Source organism: Triticum aestivum, chromosome 5D (genome assembly GCF_018294505.1).
Source record: "Triticum aestivum cultivar Chinese Spring chromosome 5D, IWGSC CS RefSeq v2.1, whole genome shotgun sequence".
NCBI classification, from domain to species: Eukaryota; Viridiplantae; Streptophyta; class Magnoliopsida; order Poales; family Poaceae; genus Triticum; species Triticum aestivum.
In genome coordinates this window covers 464,756,962-464,784,412 of record NC_057808.1, presented here as the reverse complement: position 1 = coordinate 464,784,412, position 27,451 = coordinate 464,756,962, and the positions used below count along the sequence as shown (strand labels likewise).

Below are 27,451 nucleotides of genomic sequence, written 5' to 3'. Positions count from 1 at the left end.
AAGTGGGGGGAGGGGGGGGGGGGGGGCTTTGCGGGCGTCCGGACCGCTGCAACACCTGCGTCTCACTAACCTGGCCCAACCAAAACCTCCTCCCTCGCCCGTGTGCTTTCCCGCCCAGCGTCAGCTGCCCGCATTCATGGCGATGTAGAGCGGACGCTCCGCACTGATGTCGGCCCAGAGTGCCACCCGCGCCGCTTCCTCGATGTTGGCGCCTGTTCAATGCCAGAGAGACGATCACTGGACTGGGCGAGACATATATCTACCACGCTAGTTCAATGCCCGTCCGTCTGTATGCCGCCATTAAGCATGCTCGTCAGCCTAGGAACGAACTCTGGCACCACACATTGACGCACCCGGACGCTTAGCCTCACCGAAATCCGCTATTTGAAGGTAGCCACACCCGACTAACTCCATACCACAACACATCCTCCTCCCTTGCACCACATTTACCATGACCGCAATCCCTAGCGCTTTGTGGGAGAGCCAGTCGTCGGAGCAGAAGCACGAGGTGGCCGCCCTTGCAGCCGCTTGGTAGACCCGTCGTGCCTGGCAGATCAAGCACGACATGCCGGCCAGCTCGCCCGAGGTTTCCGAGGACGACCCTACAATGGAGACAGGCTCCTACGACGAGGACTCCGTGCGCGGACCCTGCGCCTGTGCATACTAGTTTGATCATGGAGCAGGCGCATGTACACTTCGACGCCGCCATGGCGGAAGAGTAGCAACTTACGCTAGAACCTATGTTGGTGTTCTAGCAGACGCAGGAGGAGCAGTGGTGCAACCTGTTCCTCCTCGAGCAGCATCAACTGGCGGAGGGCTAAATCTACGACGAGCGCGTAAGCGAGGAGGCCGTGGCCCCCATGGTCAGGATGGACCCAAACTTTGCCAGCAGGGGGTGCTTTATGAGGACGCGCATGCTCATGCGGCCGCTCGCAACGTAGAGGCGGTGCAGCCGCACACGTGGCAGCTCTGGCGGTCGAGGATGAGAATGCCTCCCGTTGCACGTCCTACGAGCCGTCGTCGAACTAACGGGGGCGCATGTGGCAGGTGGACACTGATGGATCGTCCACATCCATCATCGACATCACGTCCACCGACAACGGCGATGGATAGGTCGCGGACTCCGGGGAGGATGAGTAGGCCATGGGAGGCAGCGGGGGCTCAAGTCCCAAGTGGGCAGGTCCGTCTCCCATGTTCTACTCTTCCTCATCGTCGGCCGTACCTTCACTTCACGGGTCTAGAACCCCGCCGCTCATGGAAACGGCAGATGGAGGACGTGGTCGCCGATGCAGAATACAAAAAAACTGCATGACGAGCGCCGTCGTAGGATAAGTTTAGGTCTCGCTTTCTTTATTGAAAAATGTACGGAATGTAAATGTTTTCGTTCCGTTTGTATGAAAATCAGCCGGTTTGCATGAATTTTGTCCAGTATATTGAAAGGCGGTTTGAATTGTATGCATATAGCATCGGATGGCCGGCTACCGCATCCGTGCCCGCGGACTGGTCCCTCCTATCCGCGGACGGATGTAGGATGAAACTTGAGGATCAGCGTTGGAGATGCTCTAAATTATGTTTGTCGAGGATGATAAGTTCAGTTGGCGGGCACGGCAAATCCGCTTTAGTTTATTTCTGTCAGAAAATTGCCGTGCTTGCGAACTAAATTTGCCATCCTTATCCTTAGACAATATAAATTGCTATGAAAAACTTTTGATTTGCCATGCATAAAAATCTATGAAAATCTAACGTCATATTTTTAGTATTTCCTAAAAAAAAGTACTCATCTCGTTTAACGGCACTAACCCCAAATCAACAGCTATACAAGAAACCACGCATTCAGTACTCATCAATGCACTAGTTCACTACACTCTCGATAAGGCCACTTTGCAGCGACTGCTCGCAATGTCGGATCAGTGGATCAGCCGGAGCCCGGAGTACAGCTTCTTCAACAGACTGAAGAACCCATTGGATTCCAGAGATTATCGCGAAGGAAAGCTGCTTCAAACTTCGCAGGGGTAGAGCTATGCCATGATGGGTATATATTTGGATCATACAACCATCCCTGGATCGTGCCGTCCTTTTCGTGTGCAGATTCAGCGTTGCAGAGACCGCTCCATGGCCGGAGGAGATCTGAGGCCAATCGTGACGAGAGCTCCCCGGCGCGCACGGCACGAGCCCATGACGCCACCGCCGTGCTCCGGCCACCAACCAACCAACCGGACACTCCACGAGCGCCGGGCCACGTCCCCGTGAATTGAACAGACAGTTATGTGCGCTCAACTACCAGCAGCTAAACCTCGCCAACCCCTTCCCGCCATATTAATTCCCCCGATCTACTTATGCTCCGGATCCCACTCCTCCGCCAGCGCCAGGAACCTGACTGTGCCCCCGGATCCTCACTCACTCGTCTCCATCTCCTTTCCTCTGCGCGCGCACCGTGACCGGAGATGCCGACGGCGACCCCGACCGCGACGGGCCTGGCGACGGCGCCGGGCAGCCGCGTGACGCGGTACGCCAAGTCGACGGCGGCGTCGGTCACGCCGGTGCGCCCCGGCAAGACCCACGAGCTCTCGGCGCTGGACAACGCCATGGGGCGCCACGCCGTGCACCTGGTGCTCTACTGCCGCGCCGCGCCCGGCGTCGACCGGGACCCGCTCAAGGAGTCGCTCTCCGAGGCGCTCTCGCTCTACCCGGCCATGGTCGGCCGGCTCACCCGCGCCGAAGGAGAGGGCGGCGCCGCGGCCGGCTCCGGGTGGATTGTCAAATGCAACGACGCCGGCGTGCGCACGGTGGACGCGAGGGCGTCGGTCACGCTCGATGAGTGGCTCGCCACGGCCACCGCCGACGACGAGATGGACCTCGCCTACTTCGAGCCCATGGGGTCCGAGGCTTACATCTGGTCTCCCTTCTACGTCCAGGTGCCTACTAATCTCATACTAATTCTTCTGTTCAATGATTCATGGCCATAGACATTGTTGAGAATCAGTTCCAGTGTTCCACCGATCCACCTTCTAGTATTAAATTAGTAATTTTGTAATGCAATAGTAGCAGCGTTGCTCCCAGCTTTCATTCTGCGGGCGTTGCAGTGCTGTTGCAGCGATAATGTTGCAGTAGGACAGCTCCAAGAATTGAATTGCTTGTGGAGTGGTTGCACGTCAAATTTCTCAGGTCGAATGAATGCGTCACATGTCTGCATTTATCCACTGGTACAGCATTAACATTCGTGGCCGTGCATGGCGATGTGGATGCAGCTGACGGAGTTCGCGGACAAGTCGTACGCGCTGGGGCTGAGCTGCACGCACTACCACAACGACCCCACAGCGGCCGCGCTCTTCTTCCACGGCTGGGCCGCCGCGCACCGCCGGAGCAGCAGCCCCTACCCGCCGTTCCTCCACTCGCCGTCCTTCGCCGTGTCACCGGCCGCCTCGCCGCCTCCGGCGCCGCCTCTGCTCGCCGCCAAGTCCGCCGCAGCTCCGCCTAGCGCCGACGCCGCCGTCACCATGTCATCCGCAACGTTCCACTTCCCCGCCGACGCGATGCGCGCGCTGCTGTCCTCCCTCGAGCCCGAGACGACCCCCTTCGCGGCGCTGGCCGCGCTCTTCTGGCTCCGCGTCGCCGGCGCCGAGGAGGAGAGGGAGCTCACCCTCGCCCTCGACTTCCGCAAGAAGATGCACGCGCCGCTGCCGACGGGGTACTACGGCAGCGCCGTCCACTTCACGCGCGCGCGCGCCGACCTGGCGTCGGGGCTCGCGGCCGTGGCCGCGGCGCTGGACCGGCGCGTGGCCAGCGTGCCGGAGGAGGAGCTGTGGGCCGCCGTCGAGTGGCTGCACGCGCGGCAGGCGGAAGGCGGCGAGCCCTTCCAGATGTACGGGCCAGAGTTCACCTGCATGGGGCTGGACCACGTGCCCATGTACGGCGCCGAGTTCGTGGCCGGGGTGCCGCCGGCGCGCGTGGCGTGCCGCGTCGGCGGGGCGGCCGGAGAGGGGATCGTGATCGTCGTGCCCGCGGCCGAGGGCGACGCGGCGAGGGACGTGGTGGTGACGCTCCCGGCAGAGGCGACGGCCAGGATCTGCCGCGACGTCGAGCTGCTCCGGTACGGCGCCGAGGTGGTGGCTGGGCCCAAGGTGGGAACGGGGGCCAAGGCACAGTAGGATCCACAGCCGAATAAAGACTGGCTGTTAACGGTTTCACTGTATGTTCGCTTTAGTTTGATGGTGATGCCTTCGAATGATTTTGATGTACTTCCCTGTTTTGTAGTGTTGGTGAATGCTAGTGTTGTTTTTATTGCGTAGTTTATGAAGGTTTTATCTTGGGAGTTTAAACATTCATGGTCATGGTGTTTCTGATATAGCTTACCACTCATGCCAAGTGGTGGTCGTGGTGTTATTGTATCAAACTTCGGATTTATTAAGATTTGCAAACTGCACTGCAGAAGTTTGCCACCACAACAGGGTTATTAGTTTTAGGTTTGCACATGAAAAGTGAAAACAATCGTAGTACTCAATTTTATTTTATTTTTGGACCATGAAACACTTGAGGAGACAGACCGCTATGGTCTCAACTATGTTACTGTACCAGCAATAATTGTGCAAGATCGTTGTGGGATGAAGTACAACCATGCAAATTCCTGACAATATTTGTTCATATCTGCAATGTAGGTGGAAAATGAGGGGTTAAAGTCTTCCATTTTTTACTTTTTTTTAGAAAAGGAGGATGACCCCGGCCTCTGCATCTGGACGATGTATACGGCCACTTTATAAATTATTCTCACAAGACCTTGCAAAGTCATACAACAGTAAGACTAAAGCCACCGTCTAAGCAACAAACTGTCGCTACACCTATCCAGTTGATGAAGGGGCGCAGATAGCCTGGGCCTAATACCAAACAGACATCGCAGCCAAGCCTAACATCTAAGACCTGAGACCCCAACCTAGCCACTTGCCGGGTCTGGGGCACACACTGGTCCGACGTGCTCTCAGAGGCCGCCGCCGCCAACTGCCACCGCTCCATCTTCAGAACTGTACTGATTCATCAACCTTGCTCGGTCCAACTATCGTCGACGCCACCACGGCGCCCAACGGCACCTCCTCCCTGCGCGCAAACAGCTGAACACGTCGCGGTCGCCACTGATACACCTCAGCGCCATGCTGCCAAGTATCTGTTGGAAATATGCCCTAGAGGCAATAATAAATGGTTATTATTATATTTCTTTGTTCATGGTAATTGTCTATTATTCATGCTATAATTGTATTGTCCGAAAATCGTAATACATGTGTGAATACATAGACCACAACCTGTCCCTAGTAAGCCTCTAGTTGACTAGCTCGTTGATCAACAGATAGTCATGGTTTCCTGACTATGGACATTGGATGTCATTGATAACGGGATCACATCATTAGGAGAATGATGTGATGGACAAGACCCAACTTAAGCATAGCATAAAAGATCGTGTAGTTTCGTTTGCTAGAGCTTTTCCAATGTCAAGTATCTTTTCCTTAGACCATGAGATCGTGCAACTCCCGGATACCGTAGGAGTGCTTTGGGTGTGCCAAACGTCACAACGTAACTGGGTGACTATAAAGGTGCATTACGGGTATCTCCGAAAGTGTCTGTTGGGTTGGCACGGATCAAGACTGGGATTTATCACTCCGTATAACGGAGAGGTATCTCTGGGCCCACTCGGTAATGCATCATCATAATGAGCTCAATGTGACTAAGGCGTTAGTCACGGGATCATGCATTGCGGTACGAGTAAAGAGACTTGCCGGTAACGAGATTGAACAAGGTATTAGGATACCGACGATCGAATCTCGGGCAAGTAATATACCGATTGACAAAGGGAATTGCATACGGGATTGATTGAATCCTCGACACCGTGGTTCATCCGATGAGATCATCGTGGAACATGTGGGAGCCAACATGGGTATCCAGATCCCGCTGTTGGTTATTGACCGGAGAGGCGTCTCGGTCATGTCTGCATGTCTCCCGAACCCGTAGGGTCTACACACTTAAGGTTCGGTGACGCTAGGGTTGAAGAGATATATGTATGCGGAAACCCGAAAGTTGTTCGGAGTCCCGGATGAGATCCCGGACGTCATGAGAGGTTCCGGAATGGTCCGGAGGTGAAGAATTATATATAGGAAGTCCAGTTTCGGCCACCGGGAAAGTTTCGGGGGTTATCGGTATTGTACCGGGACCACCGGAAGGGTCCCGGGGGTCCACCGGGTGGGGCCACCTGTCCCGGAGGGCCCCGTGGGCTGAAAGTGGAAGGGAACCAGCCCCTAGTGGGCTGGGGCGCCCCCCTTGGGCCTCCCCCCTGCGCCTAGGGTTGGGAACCCTGGGGGGGGGGGGAGTTCCCCCTTGCCTTGGGGGGCAAGCCACCCCTTCCCCCCCACTTGGCCGCCGCCCCCCCTTTGGATCTGATCTCCAGGGGCCGGCGCCCCCCAGGGGGCCTATATAAAGGGGGGGGGGAGGGAGGGCAGCACAGAACAGCCTTGGGCGCCTCCCTCCTCCCCTGCAACACCTCTCTCTCTCTCTCGTAGAAGCTCGGCGAAGCCCTGCGCGAGACCCGCTACATCCACCACCACGCCGTTGTGCTGCTGGATCTCCATCAACCTCTCCTTCCCCCTTGCTGGATCAAGAAGGAGGAGACGTCGCTGCACCGTACGTGTGTTGAACGCGGAGGTGCCGTCCGTTCGGCACTCGGTCATCGGTGATTTGGATCACGGCGAGTACGACTCCGTCATCCACGTTCATTGGAACGCTTCCGCTCGCGATCTACAAGGGTATGTAGATGCACTCCCTTCCCTTTGTTGCTAGTACACTCCATAGATGCATCTTGGTGAACGTAGGAAAATTTTAAAATTACGCTACGATTCCCAACAGTGGCATCATGAGCCAGGTCTATGCGTAGTTACTATGCACGAGTAGAACACAAAGCAGTTGTGGGCGTTGAGTTTGCCAATTCTTCTTGCCGCTACTAGTCGTTTCTTGTTTCGGCGGCATTGTAGGATGAAGCGGCCCGGACCGACCTTACACGTACACTTACGTGAGACTGGTTCCACCGACTAATATGCACAAGTTGCATAAGGTGGCTAGCGGGTGTCTGTCTCTCCTACTTTAGTCGGAACGGATTCGATGAAAAGGGTCCTTATGAAGGGTAAATAGAAATTGGCAAATCACGTTGTGGTCATACGTAGGTAAGAAACGTTCTTGCTAGAAACCTACAAACCACGTAAAAACTTGCAACAACAATTAGAGGACGTCTAACTTGTTTTTGCAGCAAGTGCTATGTGATGTGATATGGCCAGAAGATGTGATGAATAATATATGTGATGTATGAGATTGATCATATTCTTGTAATAGGAATCACGACTTGCATGTCGATGAGTATGACAACCGGCAGGAGCCATAGGAGTTGTCTTTATTATTTTGTATGACCTGCGTGTCATTGAATAACGCCATGTAATTTACTTTACTTTGTTGCTAAACGCGTTAGCCATAGAAGTAGAAGTAATCGTTGGCGTGACGACTTCATGAAGACACAATGATGGAGATCATGATGATGGAGATCATGGTGTCATGCCGGTGACGAAGATGATCATGGTGCCCCGAAGATGGAGATCAAAGGAGCATGATGATATTGGCCATATCATGTCACTATTTGATTGCATGTGATGTTTATCATGTTTTTGCATCTTATTTGCTTAGAATGACGGTAGCAAGTAGGATGATCCCTTATAATAATTTCAAGAAAGTGTTCACCCTAACTGTGCACCGTTGCGAAGGTTCGTTGTTTCAAAGCACCACGTGATGATCGGGTGTGATAGATCCTAACGTTCGAATACAACGGGTGTTGATGAGCCTAGCATGTACAGACATGGCCTCGGAACACACGCAATACACTTAGGTTCACTTGACGAGCCTAGCATGTACAGACATGGCCTCGGAACACGGAGGACCGAAAGGTCGAGCATGAGTCGTATAGAAGATACGATCAACATGGAGATGTTCACCGATCTTGACTAGTTCGTCTCACGTGATGATCGGACACGGCCTAGTCGAATTCGGATCATGTTTCACTTAGATGACTAGAGGGATGTCTATCTAAGTGGGAGTTCATTAAATAATTTGATTATATGAACTTAATTATCATGAACTTAGTCTAAATCTTTACACTATGTATTGTAGATCAAATGGCCAACGTTGTCCTCAATTTCAACGCGTTCCTAGAGAAAACCAAGCTGAAAGATGATGGCAGCAACTATACGGACTGGGTCCGGAACCTGAGGATCATCCTCATAGTAGCCAAGAAAGATTATGTCTTAGAAGCACCGCTAGGTGAAGCACCAATCCCTGAGAACCAAGACGTTATGAACGCTTGGCAGCAGCGTGCTGATGATTACTCCCTCGTTCAGTGCGGCATGCTTTACAGCTTAGAACCGGGTCTCCAAAAGCGTTTTGAGAAACATGAAGCATATGAGATGTTCGAGGAGCTGAAACTGGTTTTTCAAGCTCATGCCCGGGTCGAGAGATATGATGTCTCCGACAAGTTCTTCAGCTGTAAAATGGAGGAGAACAGTTCTGTTAGTGAGCACATACTCAGAATGTCTGGGTTGCACAACCGTTTGTCTCAGCTGGGAGTTAATCTCCCGGATGACGCGGTCGTTGACAGAATCCTCCAGTCGCTTCCACCAAGCTACAAGAGCTTTGTGATGAACTTCAATATGCAGGGGATGGAAAAGACCATTCCCGAGGTATATTCAATGCTGAAATCAGCTGAGGTAGAGATCAGAAAAGAACATCAAGTGTTGATGGTGAATAAAACCACTAAGTTCAAGAAGGGCAAGGGTAAGAAGAACTTCAAGAAGGACGGCAAGGGAGTTGCCGCGCCCGGTAAACCAGTTACTGGAAAGAAGTCAAAGAATGGACCCAAGCCCGAGACTGAGTGCTTTTATTGCAAGGGAAGTGGTCACTGGAAGCGGAACTGCCCCAAATATTTAGCGGACAAGAAGAAGGCCGGCAACACCCAAGGTATATGTGATATACAAGTAATTGATGTGTACCTTACCAGTACTCGTAGTAGCTCCTGGGTATTTGATACCGGTGCGGTTGCTCATATTTGTAACTCAAAACAGGAACTACGGAATAAATGGAGACTGGCGAAGGACGAGGTGACGATGCGCGTCGGGAATGGTTCCAAGGTCGATGTGATCGCCGTCGGCACGCTACCTCTGCATCTCCCTTCGGGATTAGTTTTAAACCTCAATAATTGTTATTTAGTGCCAGCTTTGAGCATGAACATTGTATCTGGATCTCGTTTAATTCGAGATGGCTACTCATTTAAATCCGAGAATAATGGTTGTTCTATTTATTTGAGAGAAATGTTTTATGGTCATGCCCCGCTGGTCAATGGTTTATTTTTGATGAATCTCGAACGTGAGGTTACACATGTTCATAGTGTGAATACCAAAAGATGTAAAGTTGATAACGATAGTCCCACATACTTGTGGCACTGCCGCCTTGGTCACATTGGTGTCAAGCGCATGAAGAAGCTCCATGCAGATGGACTTTTGGAGTCTCTTGATTACGAATCATTTGACACGTGCGAACCATGCCTCATGGGTAAGATGACCAAGACTCCGTTCTCCGGAACAATGGAGCGAGCAACCAACTTATTGGAAATCATACATACCGATGTGTGTGGTCCAATGAGTGTTGAGGCTCGCGGAGGATATCGTTATGTTCTCACTCTCACTGATGATTTAAGTAGATATGGGTATGTCTACCTAATGAAACACAAGTCTGAAACCTTTGAAAAGTTCAAGGAATTTCAGAGTGAAGTTGAGAATCAACGTGACAGAAAAATAAAATTCTTACGATCAGATCGTGGTGGAGAATATTTAAGTCACGAATTTGGTACACACTTAAGGAAATGTGGAATAGTTTGACATCTCCACCGAAGCTCCGTGCAAGACGAAGCCGCTCCACCTCCTGCCTCTAACTTCCAGCGCTGCTCCACAAAACGATGCTCACAAGAGAGAAACGACACCGCAGTGCCGCCATCGTCCGGCCTCGAACACCAGATCCTAGGGTTTCCTCCGGAGCAATACGAGTGTGTCGACGGTAGTCACATGACGATGCCTTCATCAAGGTAACGACGTGGAACGCCATCGCCCGCCGTCGGCTCGGTTTTCACCGGCAATTACGTCTCCCCGACTCGCAGCTGGTGCCAGATGACGGATCCCAAGATCCGAACACCCAGCCTCAAGCCGACCACCTCTGACAGAAGAGATGACCACCACCGCCGGCTGCACCGGTCAGAACAGATCTGATCGGAGGTGCCGCCGACGAGACCACCAGGCCCTCCACGCCGCCGTCGCCGATCTGAAGGCAGCATGCACGCCACCGCAGCCAAGCCGGCGGCCGCCGCCCGAAGGGCCATCCGCAGCGCCCGCGGCCCTGGCCTCCGCCGCGCCAAGCCGTCGCCGTCCGAGGACGGGCCGGCCTCCCGCCGCCTGCAGCCATCCGCCGCACCGCAGATCCCAGATTGGTCGCGCCACCACACACCTTGGGGTCCGCCCCACCCTGGAGACGCGCGAGAGAGGAGATCCCCCGCCACCGCCGTCGGCCCCCGGGCTTAGCCCGGCGGCGTCTTCCGGCGGCGGCGGAGGGAGAGGAGGAGGGAGCTAGATACTCACCCAAATGATCAGTGAGGGTGAGGAAAAAAAGGCCCGGTTTTCAGAATCTTGGATTTTTTTAATTTTTTGACTGAGTTTTTTTTAGATTTTTTAACAAGTTTAATCAAGTTAATATCATGACAAGTATGCCCAGAGAGCCGATCATATGTGAGATACTAAACATACACGTTCGTGACAGGGAATAAAACTAGCATATCTACCACCATTTGCATATGAAGCACATACAAGTATCAATGGCCTATGACAAAGATATCAAAAACCATTTTTGTTGCTAGTGCTCATGGTGGTTCTTCTAGTAGGAAGGCTCAAGAAGAGCCTGACTTTGAATTAACAAAACCATCAACCGGCCACGAATTATATCGGCCACGACTTACGACAAGCAAGAAACTAAAAAGGCAGATACATAACGAGGCCACGACATAACCAACACTCTAATGATAGAAATGAAATACCGCTAGCATTGTCGAAGCCGTCATCCACAAGCACAACAACGCCAAAGGAACCACGCTAGGCTAGGGTGAAGCTCGACCACACTTGGGACAAGATATTGGCCTTTCTTGAAGGAACACATGGGCTAAAACCTATCTGTTTCCGTTGCCGAAGAAGAACCCTGCCTCTCGTGCTGGCTCAAAGGCCACTGCACCGTTGGCATAGAAAGAAGTTCACCCTGAAACCCGAATGTGCGAGAAAGACGCCTAGGGAGGCGGGCCAACCTGACCTCCCATTACAAAATTAGAGCCCCACCCTTGACCAAGCACTCTCCCAAGACAAACACGCTGCAGTCGGAACCAAACTTGCACCACTAGCCATAGAGTGGAAGCCTATCCCCTCTCGCCTAGGATCAAAGGCGACGATCCTCCGACATATAGGGTAGCGGGAGATGAGTGCTCATCGTGGTAGTTTGATAAATGGTTGTAGCTGAAGCAGTTTGACTAGGGAAGTGGTCGTGCCTGAAGTAAACAATCGGCAGAGAGGCCATAACATAAGAGTCAATTGACGGAGTGGTTGAAGGTGAAACATGTGATGAAGCAAACCATCTCACCAATACAATCTTCAAAGACCTTACCACCCTCGATGCAGATTCTCAAGGAATGTGGTTTTAAGAGTCCAACTAGCTCGGATGATTGTGCATGCGTTCGCCGGGATGAGATAGCTTACAAATGGCGAACTAGAAGTATCTTGGTCGTGTGCCAGAGAGAATTGCGAGAGCAAAGCTCTATGGTGCAGTGGGAGTTTTATGCATTACGTTGCTTTATATAGTCTCATAGCCCGGAAGGTCAGGAGGAAACACAAGGATACAATGAGCTCGAGGCTTACATAGGAAGATGAATCAACTAACATTCTCAGAATAATTTGTCCTTCTAATACAGACCAATTGAAAGTGCACATAATCACCTTGGTGGATTTTGGTAATTAATGTCTGTTGAGGAACGTAGTATTTCAAAAAAAAATACCTACGATCACGCAAGATCTATCTATGTGATGCATAGCAACGAGCGGGAGAGTGTGTCCACGTACCCTCGTAGATCGAAAGCGGAAGCGTTAAGTAACACGGTTGATGTAGAGGAACGTCTTCGCGATCCAACCGATCAAGTACCGAACGCACGGCACCACCGCGATCCGCACACGTTTAGCTCGGCGACGTCCCTCGAACTCTTGATCCAGCTGAGGCCGAGGGAGAGTTTCGTCAGCACGACGGCGTGAGGACGGTGATGATGAAGTTACCGACGCAGGGCTTCGCCTAAGCACTACAGCGATATGACCGAGGTGGAAATCTGTGGAGGGGTGTCGGTGTCAAAACCGGCGGATCTCGGGTAGGGGGTCCCGAACTATGCGTCTAGGATCGATGGTAACAGGAGACGGGGGACACAATGTTTACCCAGGTTCGGGCCCTCTCTATGGAGGTAATACCCTACTTCCTGCTTGATTGATCTTGATGAATATGAGTATTACAAGAGTTGATCTACCACGAGATCGTAATGGCTAAACCCTAAAAGTCTAGCCTGTATGACAATGATTATGAGTATTTCTAGATTCGGACTAACCCCTCCGGTTTATATAGACACCGGGAGGATCTAGGGTTACACAAGGTCCGTTACAGAGAAATGAATCTTCATATTTGGTCGCCAAGCTTGCCATCCACGCCAAGGAGAGTCCCATCCGGATACGGGTAGAGTCTTCGGTCTTTGTATCTTCATAGCCCATCAGTCTGGCCCATGGCTAACAAGCCGGACGCCCGAGGACCCCTTAGTCCAGGACTCCCTCAGTAGCCCCCGAACCAGACTTCAATGACGAGGTGTTCGACGCGCAGATTGTCTTCGGCATTGCAAGGTATGTTCCTCCTCCGATGACTTCAAAGTGATGTATCCGGCCTTCTATTTGATGTCGCACCCCTCGGCTTCTGTGCGTCGACAACTTCAGCTTCCATGTGTCGAGCGAATGTGAGAGGTCAGGGTATTTTTGCACATAACACCCCAGCCATACGAGAAAGAGCGTCTATTTAACGAGATCGGATCTCAGATCCATTCGGACCACACGGAAAAAATCCTCAAAGATTGCTAGGAAAGACCGCTCCAACATGGCCAGCGCTCCCACCCCTTCCTCCCGTCCCTGCAGCCCAGAAAAAGGCGAGTGGGAGAGGTGCTCCGTATCTCATGGTCAGCTGGAGAAGCTGCAAACGCAGGGATTCCTTCCTCCTGCGGATCTGGTCCCTGTTCGAGCAGGATTGACCGTCTTCCATGGCGGAGCTCAGGCTGAAGATTTCCCCAATCCATCCGGGAGGGGGGGACGAGTGTGCTTCGTCCCTTATCTGTTAAGAGGTGTTGGATTTCTAATTCATCCATTCCTCCGAGGGCTTCTGGAGTACTATGGCCTCCAGCTGCACAACTTTATCCCGGCCTCCATACTGCATATCGCGGGTTACGTTGCCCTTTGCGAGCTATTCCTGGGTTGCGAGGCCCATTTTGAATTGTGGAGAAAGCTATTCTGCCTCGTCCCACGTAATCATGAGGGATCAATATTTGAAGTGGGCGGAACCGAAATATGGCTCATCGCCGATACCGGATACCTGTCCGGCACACCAAGGTAGGCATCCTAAGAATGGCCTTCCGAATGGTTTTAGATCGAGGACGTCGCACTTCCCGACCCAGTTCGGAAGGGTCTCCCCGAGTTTGCAAGCGTTCCGTTGAAGAAACACCATAGCTGGCGCCCTCGGAGTCTTGAGGAGGATGATAGTGTGGAAGTTCGTCAACTCATGAGCAAGATAAAGGTGCTCGCCCAGTCCGGATTAACAATAGTCGAGGTAATGGCGACCTCCATAGTACGAGGGGTTCAGCCACTCCAATACAGAGGGCTTCCAATGTGGCACTATAATGGGGAGGATGACGCCTCTCGCTGCGGTCGGAAGGGTCCTGATACCCTCGCCTCTCTGGCCAAAATATTGGCCGAACTGTTCAAAGGGGAGGAGGAGGAATTTCTTCATATTAAGCGCAGAGATGGATATTCCATGTACAATCCTCCTAGCTGGGTAAGTCCCAACCCCTCTGCTCTACTCACTCCCCTCCCCAAGCCATCTTTAATTAATTTTTAATTCGCCCATTTATGACAGCACTGGCGAAAGGTCTTCGAGGGGCTTTACAGCCCCGCCCCACAGCCAGAGGACCACAACCGGGACCTTGACCCTGGATTCGAGGAGGATCCAGATATATTCGTGGTGCTCGCGGACGGGGTGTTTTACCAGGCGAGCTATGATGGCACGGAAGTGGCCATCACCGCCGACTACCCCGGTCTTCTTCTTGCCTCCCATGTAAGTAATCTAGAGACATCTCCACCGAAAGGGTTCCCCCGTTCTGCCTCACCCACCGCACTGTCTCGTGCTCCAAATGGGAGGCAATCGACGTGCCGTGCTACCCCAGGAGCGACTCCGAAGAGTGCGGCTCCCACACCGGGCAAGCCTTCGAAGAGGAAGGCAAACGAAGACACGGTCGGGCCCTCATCAAAGAGGTACGGGTTTGCAAGTATGTTTTTAGCAGTCGCATGCAACTGTGACTTTCATGTTCGTCCTGTATCAGGAAAAGAGTTCGCTGGACTGTGTCCAGGGATCCGGCCAGTTATACTCCCAACAGTCGGGATCCGGCCACAGCCGAGGAGACGGGGGCCGACATGGGAGTGACGCCGGACTGTCCTTCGGCTGAGGGATCGGAAGATATGTCCGTCACCCACTCGGAAGTGGAGAGCGCCATGAATCATCGGCGCCGGAGGGCCATTTTACGAGACCCCCGCTTCTCTGAAGAGGCGTTTAATGCCTTCAGCTTGGCTGATGCATACATCCGAGCTGCTCGAGATGGGCTTAGCAGAGCCACAAAGCAGCATTTAAAAGATGTGCAGGTAAATTTACTGTGTCCGAATATGATAACCATATGCCAGTAGCCCCGAGGCTTAAAGTAGTTGGTACAACTGATTTAAGGATCGTTGTATAACCAGGTTCTTACGGAGAAGAGCGACCTGCTAGCCCAAGAGCTAGAAAAGTGTCGGACACAGCTAATGGCTATTACCGCCGAACTAGAAAAATCCAAGAAGGCGTCCTCTGGTAATATTTCCCTCTATCGAGAAACAGTAATTATATACCAGTTGTGCTAACACTGTTTTTTATCTCATAATAAGATCATCAGATCAACTGGAGGAGAAAGCCGCTCAAGCGGTCGAGAAAGAGTCGAAAAGACTATATGCCGCAGGCGAGCGGGTTCTGGCCCGAGTCAGACAGGAGAAAAACAAACTCCAGGATTCAAACACCCATCTGGGCGAAGAGCTAAAAGATGTGCAGGCCCAGCTGGCTGACTCCGTGAAGGAGAACAAAAGGCTGCGAGGCGGCATATTCAGTATGTGGCCGAACTTACCTTATAATAGTTCGGAGATTATAGGAACTGATAGATTTATGTTTGTAGGTATGCTGACGGGCCGTCCCGAAGAGGAGATGTCCGGATTGTCAGACGATCTGCTGCAAGGGCTGTCGCAGATGCACGAGTAGGCTCGGCAGGCAATGCAGAGTGTTGCCAAGGCCCTATGGCCATCCGCCTCCCCCCAGGAAGTATGGAGGATCTCATAGAGCTATTCAAGGGAGCGCGGCGGTGCTTTCGATTGTGGAAGATATCGGCTTGCCGGGAAGGTGCACGAGAAGCCTGGGCCATGGCGAAAACACGGTACACCAAGCTTGATCCGAATCATATGGCTCGGGTCGGACCTCTAGGGTCAGATGGGAAAGAAATCCCCGTTAATTTGGTATATGACCAAGTAAAAGTAGCCGCCAAGTATTCCCAGTAGGATTGTAAGTTGGACAACCTGCTGGACGGTATAGAGGAGGAAATTTTTGAGTCCAAGTGACTATGTACTTTCCTTCTAGCTGAATTGTAAAACGATTGTCATGGCAGACCTTTTCGCTTTGACCTCTGGACCCGAAGGTGCAGATTGTTTCCAAATACCTGACCAGTAAAATAAACCGCGGTATGCGTGGAAACCAGGCGTAGGGGTCATAGTTGCTTGAACAGACAAGTATCCGGCTAGTTATGTTATATTACATTAAAATTGTAAGAAGCATCTTCCAGAGAGAATAGTTCCGTTAAGGGTTGCTTTCCCTGGGTGTACATGCGTTGATGTGCATGTCCGAACTGTGATTGAAAGATCGCAGTATATGTAACTTCTAGGGGTTCACAATGGAGTAACTGCAAGAAACATCTTTAGTTCACCGACCGAAAATTCCCTTAAGAACGCTAGCTTTTAGCTTCACCCAGTCTGAGGTACACATCTGGATGACCCGGCAGTAACAATCGCAGAGGCGCTCCCTTTATGCCCTAGCCGAACTAACGGGAATGTAGGGCATAAGCACAGGAGCCAGGCAACCCAGCTTGGCCAAAACTTAAGTCATATCGATTCATATAATGGCGAAGAAAAGGTACATATGGGAAAAACGCATATGTGATGAGCTTGATGCTCGAAAAATAATATTAACAAGCTTCTGTCAAAGAAGCCCCCAGGTATAATGGACGTACATATTTGAGTATATGTGTGTCACGGGTGTATGGTTGAGCCGCACGAAAAGCTTTAAGGCTAACAAAGGAAAAAAGGCGAAAAGAGAGGAAAAAACAAAGGGAACAATAGGGAGAAGGAGACGAACAAAGAGTTCGGCGCTAGGCATAGAATCTTCGGAGTATGGCCGCGTTCCAAGGGTTCGGCTCTAGGCGGTTATCTGACGCATCATGCAGGCGGTACGCTCCTCCAGTGAGAACTTCGTCAACGATGAAGGGACCCTCCCATTTGGGCTTGAGTTTGTCCTTTTTCTTCTCCGGCAAGCGTAGAACGAGTTCGCCAACATTGTAAGTCTTGGCCCGTACTTCTCTGCTTTGATATCTGCGGGCCTGCTGTTGATAAAATGCGGAACGGGCTTTTGCAACGTCGCGCTCCTCCTCCAGGGCGTCTAGGCTGTCCTGCCGATCGAGTTCGGCCTCTCTCTCTTCATACATGCGCACTCAAGGTGAGTCATGAATAATGTCGCAGGGTAACACAGCCTCTGTGCCGTACACCATGAAGAAAGGTGTGTATCCGGTAGTGCGATTGGGCATGGTCCGCAGCCCCCAGAGTACGGAGTCGAGCTCCTCAACCCAGTGCTTGTCTGATTCCTCCAAAGACTGCACCAGCCTAGGTTTGATGCCGCTCATAAGAAGAACATTGCCCCGTTCGACTTGACCGTTTGTTTGCGGGTGATAGACGGAGGCGTAATCAAGCTTAATGCCCAGATTGGCGCACCAATTTTTCACCTCATCAACTGTAAAGTTGGAGCTGTTATCGGTGATGATGCTGTGTGGAACACCATAACGGTGTACAACGCCGGATATAGTCTATCACTGGTCCGGCTTCGGCCGTTTCAACTGGTTTGGCCTCTATCCACTTAGTGAATTTATCCACCATGACCAGCAGGTATTTTTTCTTATGGATTCCTCTTTTAAGGTGTCCGACCATATCAAGCCCCCAGACTGCAAAAGGCCAAGTGATGGGGATTGTTTGCAGAGCGGTGGGTGGCATATGGCTCTGGTTGGCAAAAAGCTGGCATCCGATGCAACGTTGGACAAGGTCCTGTGCGTCTGCTCGGTCCGTCGGCCAATAAAAACCTGTACGGAAGGCCTTGCTAACAAGGGCCCAAGCTGCGGCGTGGTGACCGCCGAGACCGGCGTGAATTTCAGCCAGGAGCTGCCGCCCCTCTTCCTCGGAGATACATCTTTGAAGGATTTCGGTAGCGCTTTTCTTGTAGAGCTCTCCGTCGTGAACCTTGTAGGCCTTCGAACCCCGGATAATGCGGCAGGCCTCATTCTGGTCATTGGGGAGTTCTCGCCTATTAAGGTAGGCCAAGAAGGGTTCGGTCCATGGGGCAATGACTGCCATGATGAGATGGGCTAATGGTGTTATTTCGGTTGCTGAGCCCCCGATGATGTTAGTGTGTTCGGAATCTGGGGATGTGGTCGGATCCGGACTGGTGTTGCCATTCTCCTCTTGCCACACCACGGAAGGCTTAAAAAGCCTTTCCAGAAAGATATTAGGTGGGACAGGGTCGCGCTTAGCACCGATGCGAGCAAGGACGGCTGCCGCTTGATTGCTTTCGCGAGCCACATGATGGAATTCGAGCCCCTCGAATCGAGCTGACATTTTGAGAACGACATTACGGTAAGCTGCCATGTTTGGATCTTTGGCGTCAAAATCTCTATTTATTTAAGATATTGCGAGGTGTGAGTCCCCGCGCACTTCCAGGCGTTGTGTGCCCATGGAGACGGCCATCCGAAGTCCATGTAATAGGGCCTCATATTCTGCTGCGTTGTTGGAGTTTGTATATAGTATTTGGAGTACGTACTGAACTACGTCTCCGGTGGGGGACGTTAAGACGACACCCGCTCCTAACCCTGCCAGCATTTTGGAACCATCGAAATACATGACCCAGTTGGAATACGTGCCGCACTCTTTAGGGAGTTCGGCCTCAGTCCATTCGGCGACGAAGTCAGCCAGTACTTAGGATTTGATGGCTCGACGTGGTTTGTATGTTATGTCAAATGGAAGGAGCTCAATGGCCCATTTAGCAATCCAGCCCGTAGCATCGCGGTTGTTTATTATGTCGTTGAGTGGTACTTCAGAAGCCACCGTGATCGAACACTCCTGAAAGTAGTGCCATAGCTTCCGGGATGCCATGAAGACCGCGTATGCTATCTTTTGGTAATGAGGGTACCGGGATTTGCATGGTGTGAGGATAGTGGACACGTAGTATACTGGCTTCTGAAGCGGGAATTTGTGTCCGTCCTGTTCTCGCTCGACGACGAGCACGGCGCTCACCACCTGGTGTGTTGCCGATATGTATAATAACATGGGTTCGCCGACGTTCGGCGCGGCTAGGATTGGGTTGCTCGCCAAAAGGGTCTTTATTTCCTCTAGTCTGGCCGTTGCCGCATCCGTCCACTCGAAGTGGTCGGTGCGTCGGAGAAGGCGGTAGAGTGGCAAGGCTTTTTCTTCCAATCTAGAGATAAAGCGGCTTAGAGCTGCCACGCATCCCGCAAGTTTTTGGACCTGTTTAAGGTCTGTCCGCGTAGCCAATTGTGACAAAGCGCGGATTTTGGCTGGATTTGCCTGAATTCCTCTATTGGAAACGATGAAGCCCAGCAGTTTTCCAGCGGGGACGCCGAAAACACACTTTTCCGGATTGAGCTTAATGTCGTATGTACGGAGGTTGTCGAATGTAAGACGTAAATCGTCTATCAACGACTCGACGTGCCTGGTTTTGATGACGACGTCCTCCACATATGCTTCAACTGTTTTGCCGATCTGTTTCTCCAAGCATGTTTGAATCATGCGTTGGTAAGTGGCGCCAGCGTTTTTGAGCCCGAAAGGCATAGTGTTGAAGCAGAAAGGCCCGTATGGGGTAATGAATGCCGTTGCGGCTTGATCAGACTCCTTCATCTTGATTTGATGGTATCCAGAGTACGCGTCGAGGAAACACAAGGAGTCGTGTCCTGCGGTCGCGTCAATAATCTGATCAATGCGAGGGAGGGGGAAGGGATCCTTAGGGCAGGCCTTGTTGAGGTCTTTGAAATCGACGCACAGGCGCCAGGATTTATCCTTTTTTGGCACCATCACCAGGTTCGCTAGCCAGTCGGGTGTTTTATTTCTCTGATGAATCCGGCCTCCAGTAACTTGGCTAGCTCCTCTCCCATGGCTTGTCGTTTAGGTTCGGAGAAGCGCCATAGTGTTTGTTTGACCGGTTTGTATCCCTTCAATATATTGAGGCTGTGTTCAGCCAGCTTGCGTGGGATTCCTGGCATGTCAGAAGGGTGCCAGGCGAATATGTCCCAGTTCTCGCGCAGGAACTCTTGTTGTGCTCCGATAGATGCTGTTTTCTTGGGGTCCGTTGGATGGACTTGGAATTTGACTATTTCTTCTGCCGGTTTGAAGGAGGTGGATTTGGGTCGTTTGTCTAGGATCACATCGTCCCTGTCCACCGTGGAACGCAGTGCGGTTAATTCTTCGGTCGCGAGGGATTCGGATAATGCCTCAAGGGCCAGGGATACGGTTTTATTTTCGGCGTGGAGTGCTATGTCCGGATCACTGGCGAGAGTGATTATGCCGTTGGGCCCGGGCATCTTAAGCTTCATGTACCCGTAATGAGGTATAGCTTGGAAGCGTGTAAATGCCTCTCGCCCAAAAGGGCGTGGTATCCGCTATTGAAAGGGGCCACTTGGAAGGTTATTTCTTCGGACCGATAATTCTCCGGCGTGCCGTATACCACGTCAAGTGTGATTTTTCGCGCACACCGCGCCTCTCGACTGGGAATGATTCCTCGGAAGGTTGTGCTGCTTTGCTCGATGCGGCTCCTGTCTATTTCCATTTTTTGGAGTGTATCCTCATAGATGAGGTTTAGTCCGCTGCCGCCGTCCATGAGGACCTTGGTGAGTCGAAAGCCGTCCACGATTGGACTGAGGACCAAGGCGGCTGGAGCTCAGACTGTCTTGTATTTGGGTTCGTCACCGGCATTAAAAGTTATAGTCGTGTCGTTCCAAGGGTTTATCGCTGCGACTTGACAGACTTCGGCGAGGTCGCGGAGTGCCCTTTTGCGTTGATTTTTTGAAGCGAAGGTCTCAAAGACCGTCAGTACTCTGAGGTTGTTGTCTTCCGGGGGGTCTTGTTCTGGGGTATTTTTGGTGAGGAGATCTTCGCCGCTCTTGGCCACTTGCCGGAGTATCCAACATGCTCTAAGGCTGTGGGTTGGTGTGGTGTCCGGTGTTGTGTGTATCTCGCATGGCCTGTCGAGCCATCCCTCCAGAACGGTTCCGCGCCCCATAATGGGATTCAGTTTCTTTACTATTGTGTCAGGTGCCCCACGAGGGTGCATCCTTTTTCACCGGACGAGGGGCTGAGTTACAGCCGGTGGCTCCCAACGAGCTGCCTGAGTTTTCCAGGCGCCTTCCATTGCGCAGTACTTCTGTACTATGTTTGCCAAGTCCGCGAAGTGTAATACGCGATGGCGATTGATGGCGTTGAGGATTCCTTCGTCCGTGCAATTGTTGCAGAATGCTGATATCGCGTCTTCATCGCGGCAATCTTTGATCTTGTTTTTGACAAGGATGAATCTGGCCCAAAACTGATGGACCGTTTCCCGAGACTGCTGCCGTATGTACGTAAGATCGAGTATAGCTGGGTGGGTGGGTGGTTTTGAATCTGAACCCTGACCTGATTTGGGATCCGGAGTTTGTAAATCCTCCGAACTTAATGGTTCGGACTCCGGGATATCCACTGACGTTTTGGGCTCGTCGTCCGACTCTAGGTTCAGGGGGCAGGGTGCGTCGCTCCGCGGACAGGTATCCGGCTCCTTGAGATCGGTGATCCGAACATAGTTCGTCCTCAATATGGGGGAAGAGTTACTATCTTGCTCCTCCATTACCGCAATCTGATGGGTGATCGGCGGAGTTTCAATTTCTCTCTGATCAGGTTTAAGCCCAATCCGATCGTAGTCTGTAGCAACCCCCAAGGAGGCAATGCGATCTTGGAGTTAGTTTAAAGATGATAACTCTGTCGGATCCATTTGTTTGGAGTATTTGGGATCAACGCGGAGGCGATTTTTGATGACTCGAGAGGTCATTGTTGACTTAAAGGCCGGACAGGCGGTTATGACGAAGCCGCCCATCCGGAGGGTTTGGCCAGGGGCCAAGGCTCCTCCGGAGGTGATATTTTCCTCGACGACAAGGCGAGCCATCAACCATTTTGACGACGGCACAGTGGAACTCTCAATGAAAGCACCAATGTCGGTGTCAAAACCGGCGGATCTCGGGTAGGGGGTCCCGAACTGTGCATCTAGGGTCGATGGTAACAGGAGACGGGGGACACAATGTTTACCCAGGTTCGGGCCCTCTCTATGGAGGTAATACCCTACTTCCTGCTTGATTGATCTTGATGAATATGAGTATTACAAGAGTTGATCTACCACGAGATCGTAATGGCTAAACCCTAAAAGTCTAGCCTGTATGACTATGATTATGTGTATATCTAGATCCGGACTAACCCCTCTGGTTTATATAGACACCGGGAGGATCTAGGGTTACACAAGGTCGGTTATAGAGAAAGGAATCTTCATATTTGGTCACCAAGCTTGCCTTCCACGCCAAGGAGAGTCCCATCCGGACACGGGTAGAGTCTTCGGTCTTTGTATCTTCATAGCCCATCAGTCCGACCCATGGCTAACAGGTCGAACGCCCGAGGACCCCTTAGTCTAGGACTCCCTCAAGGGGGGCACCGCACACGGCTAAAAAACAACTTGTGTGTCTATGGGGTGCCCCCCTTCCCCGTATATAAAGGAGTGGAGGAGGGGGCCGGCCGGCCTCATAGTGCACGCCCCAGGGGGGGGGGGGAATCCTACTCCTACTAGGAGTAGGTTCCCCCCTTTCCTAGTCCAACTAGGAGAGGGAAGGAAGGGGAAGAGGGAGAGAAGGAAAGGGGGCCCGGCCCCCCTCCCCAATTCGGATTGGGCTTGGGGGGGGGGGCGTGCCTCCACCTGGCCGCCTCCTCCTCTCTTCCACTAAGGCCCACTAAGGCCCATTGACCCCGGGGGGTTCCGGTAACCCCCTGGTACTCCGGAAAATGCCCGAACCTATCCGAAACCTTTCCGGTATCCAAACATAACCTTCCAATATATCAATCTTCATGTCTTGACCATTTCGAGACTCCTCGTCATGTCCGTGATCTCCGGGACTCCAAACTACCTTCGGTACATCAAAACACATAAACTCATAATACCGATCGCCATCGAACGTTAAGCGTGCGGACCCTACGGGTTCGAGAACTATGTAGACATGACCGAGACTCATCTCTGGTCAATAACCAATAGCGAAACCTGGATGCTCATATTGGCTCCCACATATACTATGAAGATCTTTATCGGTCAAACCGCATAACAACATACGTTGTTCCCTTTGTCATCGGTATGTTACTTGCCCGAGATTCGATCGTCGGTATCCTCATACCTAGTTCAATCTCATTACTGGCAAGTCTCTTAACTCATTTAGTAGTGCATCATCCCACAACTAAATCATTAGTCGCATTGCTTGCAAGGCTTATAGTGATGTGCATTACCGAGAGGGCCCAGAGATACCTCTCCGACAATCGGAGTGACAAATCCTAATCTCGATCTATGCCAACTCAACAAACACCATTGGAGACACCTGTAGAGCATCTTTATAATCACCCAGTTACGTTGTGACGTTTGATAGCACACTAAGTGTTCCTCCGGTATTCGGGAGTTGCATAATCTCAGAGTCATAGGAATATGTATAAGTCATGAAGAAAGCAATAGCAACAAACTCAACGATCATCATGCTAAGCTAACGGATGGGTCTTGTCAATCACATCATTCTCTAATGATGTGACGCCGTTCATCAAATGACAACACATGTCCATGGTCAGGAAACTTAACCATCTTTGATTAACGAGCTAGTCAAGTAGTGGCATACTAGTGACACTTTGTTTTGTCTATGTATTCACACATGTATCAAGTTTCCGGTTAATACAATTCTAGCATGAATAATAAACATTTATCATGATATAAGGAAATATAAATAACAACTTTATTATTGCCTCTAGGGCATATTTCCTTCAACGTCAACGTATCTTAAGGGATTAATGCTTTAACTAGCTTATTTCAGGAATGTTCCCTTAGGTTGCAACGAATGAAATGGAAGGTGACCCCGTAAAATTATCTTGAAGGCAAGTGTTGGCCAATCCAGGGGTCTCCAATTTCATTTTAACTGATCCAAGATAACATTGATGCATAGGCATGTCGGTACTAATATCAAAAGGGGAATAAGGTTGCTAAGTTGTGTTTTTTTCTTTGTGCTTAAGCATAAAACTCCAATGCCCTAGAAATTTTGTCATTTCTCCACTATCTTCCTACACTTTCATACCTCGGAGCTGCCAAGCTCTTATAGTCGAGACCGTTGAGTTGTTCATCTAGATATAGCCATTGCAAACCCTATCACTTTGTAGTAGTGTCGGATCCTGGACCCAGGCCGGGGGACCTAGGCCCGGGGCAGGGAGAATACATACTTTGTTTACTGTAGGAACTTGGGTACTGTAGCGATACTGTAGATGTACTATAGCAGGACTGGGCCTAGCGCTTGACCCAATCCTAGCTCCGCCCCTACTTCATAGATGCCAAGTACTTCACTTGGAACCACTAATGTGACTAAACCTTTGGCTGTCCTATTGGAATTTCCAAAGCCCTCCGCTCCGGATTTCCAAAGTGGTTATAGAGAGTGTGACATAGCTGCTGCAGTCCACTCGAAGCCTCCGGATGGTATTCGGTCTTACCATCTGAGTCATTCCGAAGTTGCCACCTTTAGCTTTGTATTGTGCTTCCGAGCTAACCCCTCGGGAGTATCTAAGATGTGTTAAAGTATGTCTAATGGCCAGATTTTATCCCAGTCTCCTGACCTATATATCAATTAAATGTGTAATATATGTAGACGATACCCTAATATTTCTTTGCACAGGAGACCATCTTGAATTCTTTCTTGCATCGAATGTGGGGAGCTTTATTAAGATAGTAGCAAACTATTACAATCAGCCAACAGGCTGCTCACTAAGAACTCCGGAGTCCTACCGAGCCAACTCTCTGTAGCATCAAGCAATCGTGCTCGTCGAGCACAGAGATGAGCGGATTCATTGGCAGTCCTATCGACATGCTGAATCGAAAAAGAAGATAAGAACGAGCAATCTCCCCAATTTCCCGAAGGATAGGCGCATCAACTGGTGTGTTGTCGCGCGAAGACCAGAGGTTCGCAACCTCTACACTGTCAACTTCTATGGTCACATGTGAGTAACCACGTAAGCTAGCAAAAATGGCACCTTCACGAAGTGCTAGAAGTTCAGCAATCATTGGATCAGATACGCCAGCTAGTGGTTTACACCATGCACCAAGGAACGCAAGATGAGACCGGGCCACTCCACCAGCACCTCCCTGATATCCAGCGCGCCGTCGGTATTGATCTCATCCAGGGTCTGGTGGCCGCCATTTGTCCAGCTTTCATTTTTCTTTCCATGCAGCCGGAAGCTCCAGCAAAACCAATACTCCGTGCATCCTGAAATATACGGCCTAATGCGTATTTGAGATTTAGGTTTTTTTTTGCGGGAGTATTTGAGATTTAGTTTGACCATCAAACTGCTCTTGGACATCACGGCCACGGAGTGCAGTGATCCTACAAGTCGTCCTCCATCAAGCGTAGTTTTGAACACATCGCCAGCGATGATCTCAACCTTTTTTACGGCCCACCTCAGCGTTTGAAATATAGCAGAAATACCAACAACTGTTAAATCTCTATCATTTTTACTAAAGTAGGAGTACTTCATTACCAAAAAAAAGCACTTCAACCATACATTAAACATGTCGTGAACATTATCAGGTATGTTTTGCAAAATGAACGCATATTCAGTTTAGCACCAGATCGATACACATACCTGCATGCATGCAGAGATGTCCACACCACACATTCACGCAGCACGCCAGCGACCATGTGGCCATGCCGCCGCGATGATAACGAACTCGGGAGATTGCTCATTCATGGATCTGGGAGCGGTCGTGAACTCGCGCGAAGGCCTGAAGCCATTTTTCAATTGTTTATACGTACTTCTTCTCTTGGTGACTAATTTATAATTGCCTTGCTGTTGTCTCACTGAGTAGCAAAACAAAATTGCTATTATTCTAAAGCACGAGCCAAGGACATGGCACAACCCTAAGTTCGAGCACACTATCTGCGAAAGAAATCTTTATGAGTGATGTACCATAATCTACAAAGATGTGTGTTCTATTTCATTGTTTCTTTATCATTTAGCCAAAGCCACCGCTTGGTCGGCAACATGTTGAAGTTGTTCTCGATGCTGAAAACTTGCAACATGTTGAATTTCGCACTCTTAATAAAATGAGTTGCAAATTTAGCTGGGCAGTCCCTCTGCTCTGCTTTGGTGGTAACTGATGCAACAGAGTGATCAACTTACAACACCACCACCAGCAAATTTTGCTTCGCGGAAGAATGAAAAGGTTCAGCCAAAAGAACATTATGTATGAATAATTAGAATGTAGTCCCTCCGTAAACAAATATAAGAGCGTTTAGATCACTACAGTTAACAGAGAGTGCAAAACTGATCTTGATCTTGCTTCCTTCATTGAATGTAAACAGGTCTCCTGTGCTGAAGCCACTCTCTTGATCTTGCTTCCTTCATTGAATGTCAACAGGTCACCTGTACTGAAGAAATTCCAGGGGGAGAAAAAGGACACTGATGGTTTACCGACTGCCAGCGAAGCCACAAAAGGGTCAATATAAATTTCTTTTGAGAGATTCTACAATGCAAAAATCATGCATACTAATCTTGCAACACTTCCTTCTGTGATACAGTCTCTGGAGAATAATAAGAATATTGGTAGGAAAAAAGACAAGCACCTCAGTCTAAAGCTTCCAACTAGCTAGATACGTGATCAGCAACTTTTCCACAAGAAGCAAGGCACAGTTGAGCCCCAGTCCGCCTTCTAAGAGCATCTCCAACAACCCCCACCCCCCACCTCCCCACCCCAACAGGCCCCGTAGGGCGCCTATTTTACCAACGGCGCTGAAAAAATCGCCCAGCCGTACCCCCAAATCCTCATTTTTTACCGGTTTGGGCCGAAATTACAACCGGCGAACCCAAGCGGAACCCAGTGCACCGGGGGTGCCTAGGGGCACCGGCCGTAGTGAAAAGGCGCATGGACCCGCACCGTCAGCGACACGGCCGATTTTCTCACCGTTTCCCCCCTTTTCCCCCCTTTTCCCCCTACCGACCCCCTTCTCCCCTGCAGCTCCTGCCATTCTCCCCAGATCCGCCCCGCCATGCCACCGAAGAAGTATGCGCCCCCTCGCCCAACCGCCGGTTCCGGCCAGCCAAAGCAGAGGAAACCGAGGGCGCCGATGCCAAGGCCCCCGGGCTTGACGAACGCTGAGTGGAAGGCCGACGTTGATCGCCGGGCGACGGGCACCAACGATCGGAGGAACAGGTTCAACATGAAGAAGGCCAGGGACGAGGCGGCGGAGCAGGAGGAGACGTCTCGCGCAGGCATGGCGAACGAGCGCCAGCTCCTTCTGCCTCAACAGGCCGGCCAGTACCCACAAGGCGCGTGGGGTAGCCAGCAGAGAGTCGCGTCGCCAAAGCGG

The 27,451-nt window shown here is 51.1% G+C and overlaps 1 protein-coding gene across 1 annotated transcript; it reads left to right on the top strand.

Moving 5' to 3' along the window:
• The first annotated feature begins 2,337 nt into the window (after positions 1–2,337).
• Positions 2,338–4,408, top strand: LOC123122799 (protein ECERIFERUM 26-like). The gene is made up of 2 exons (XM_044543142.1): positions 2,338–2,915; positions 3,249–4,408. Exons 1-2 carry the CDS (start codon positions 2,445–2,447, stop codon positions 4,146–4,148), a joined length of 1,371 nt encoding a protein of 456 aa, XP_044399077.1. The 5' UTR covers positions 2,338–2,444; the 3' UTR covers positions 4,149–4,408.
• Positions 4,409–27,451: the final 23,043 nt, after the last annotated feature.

Excerpts from the sequence above, each read along its gene's own strand:
- LOC123122799 (XM_044543142.1), top strand. The coding sequence starts at position 2,445 with ATGCCGACGGCGACCCCGACCGCGACGGGCCTGGCGACGGCGCCGGGC. Across the intron at positions 2,916-3,248 it reads GGTCTCCCTTCTACGTCCAG|CTGACGGAGTTCGCGGACAA; the intron begins GTGCCTACTAAT and ends ATGTGGATGCAG.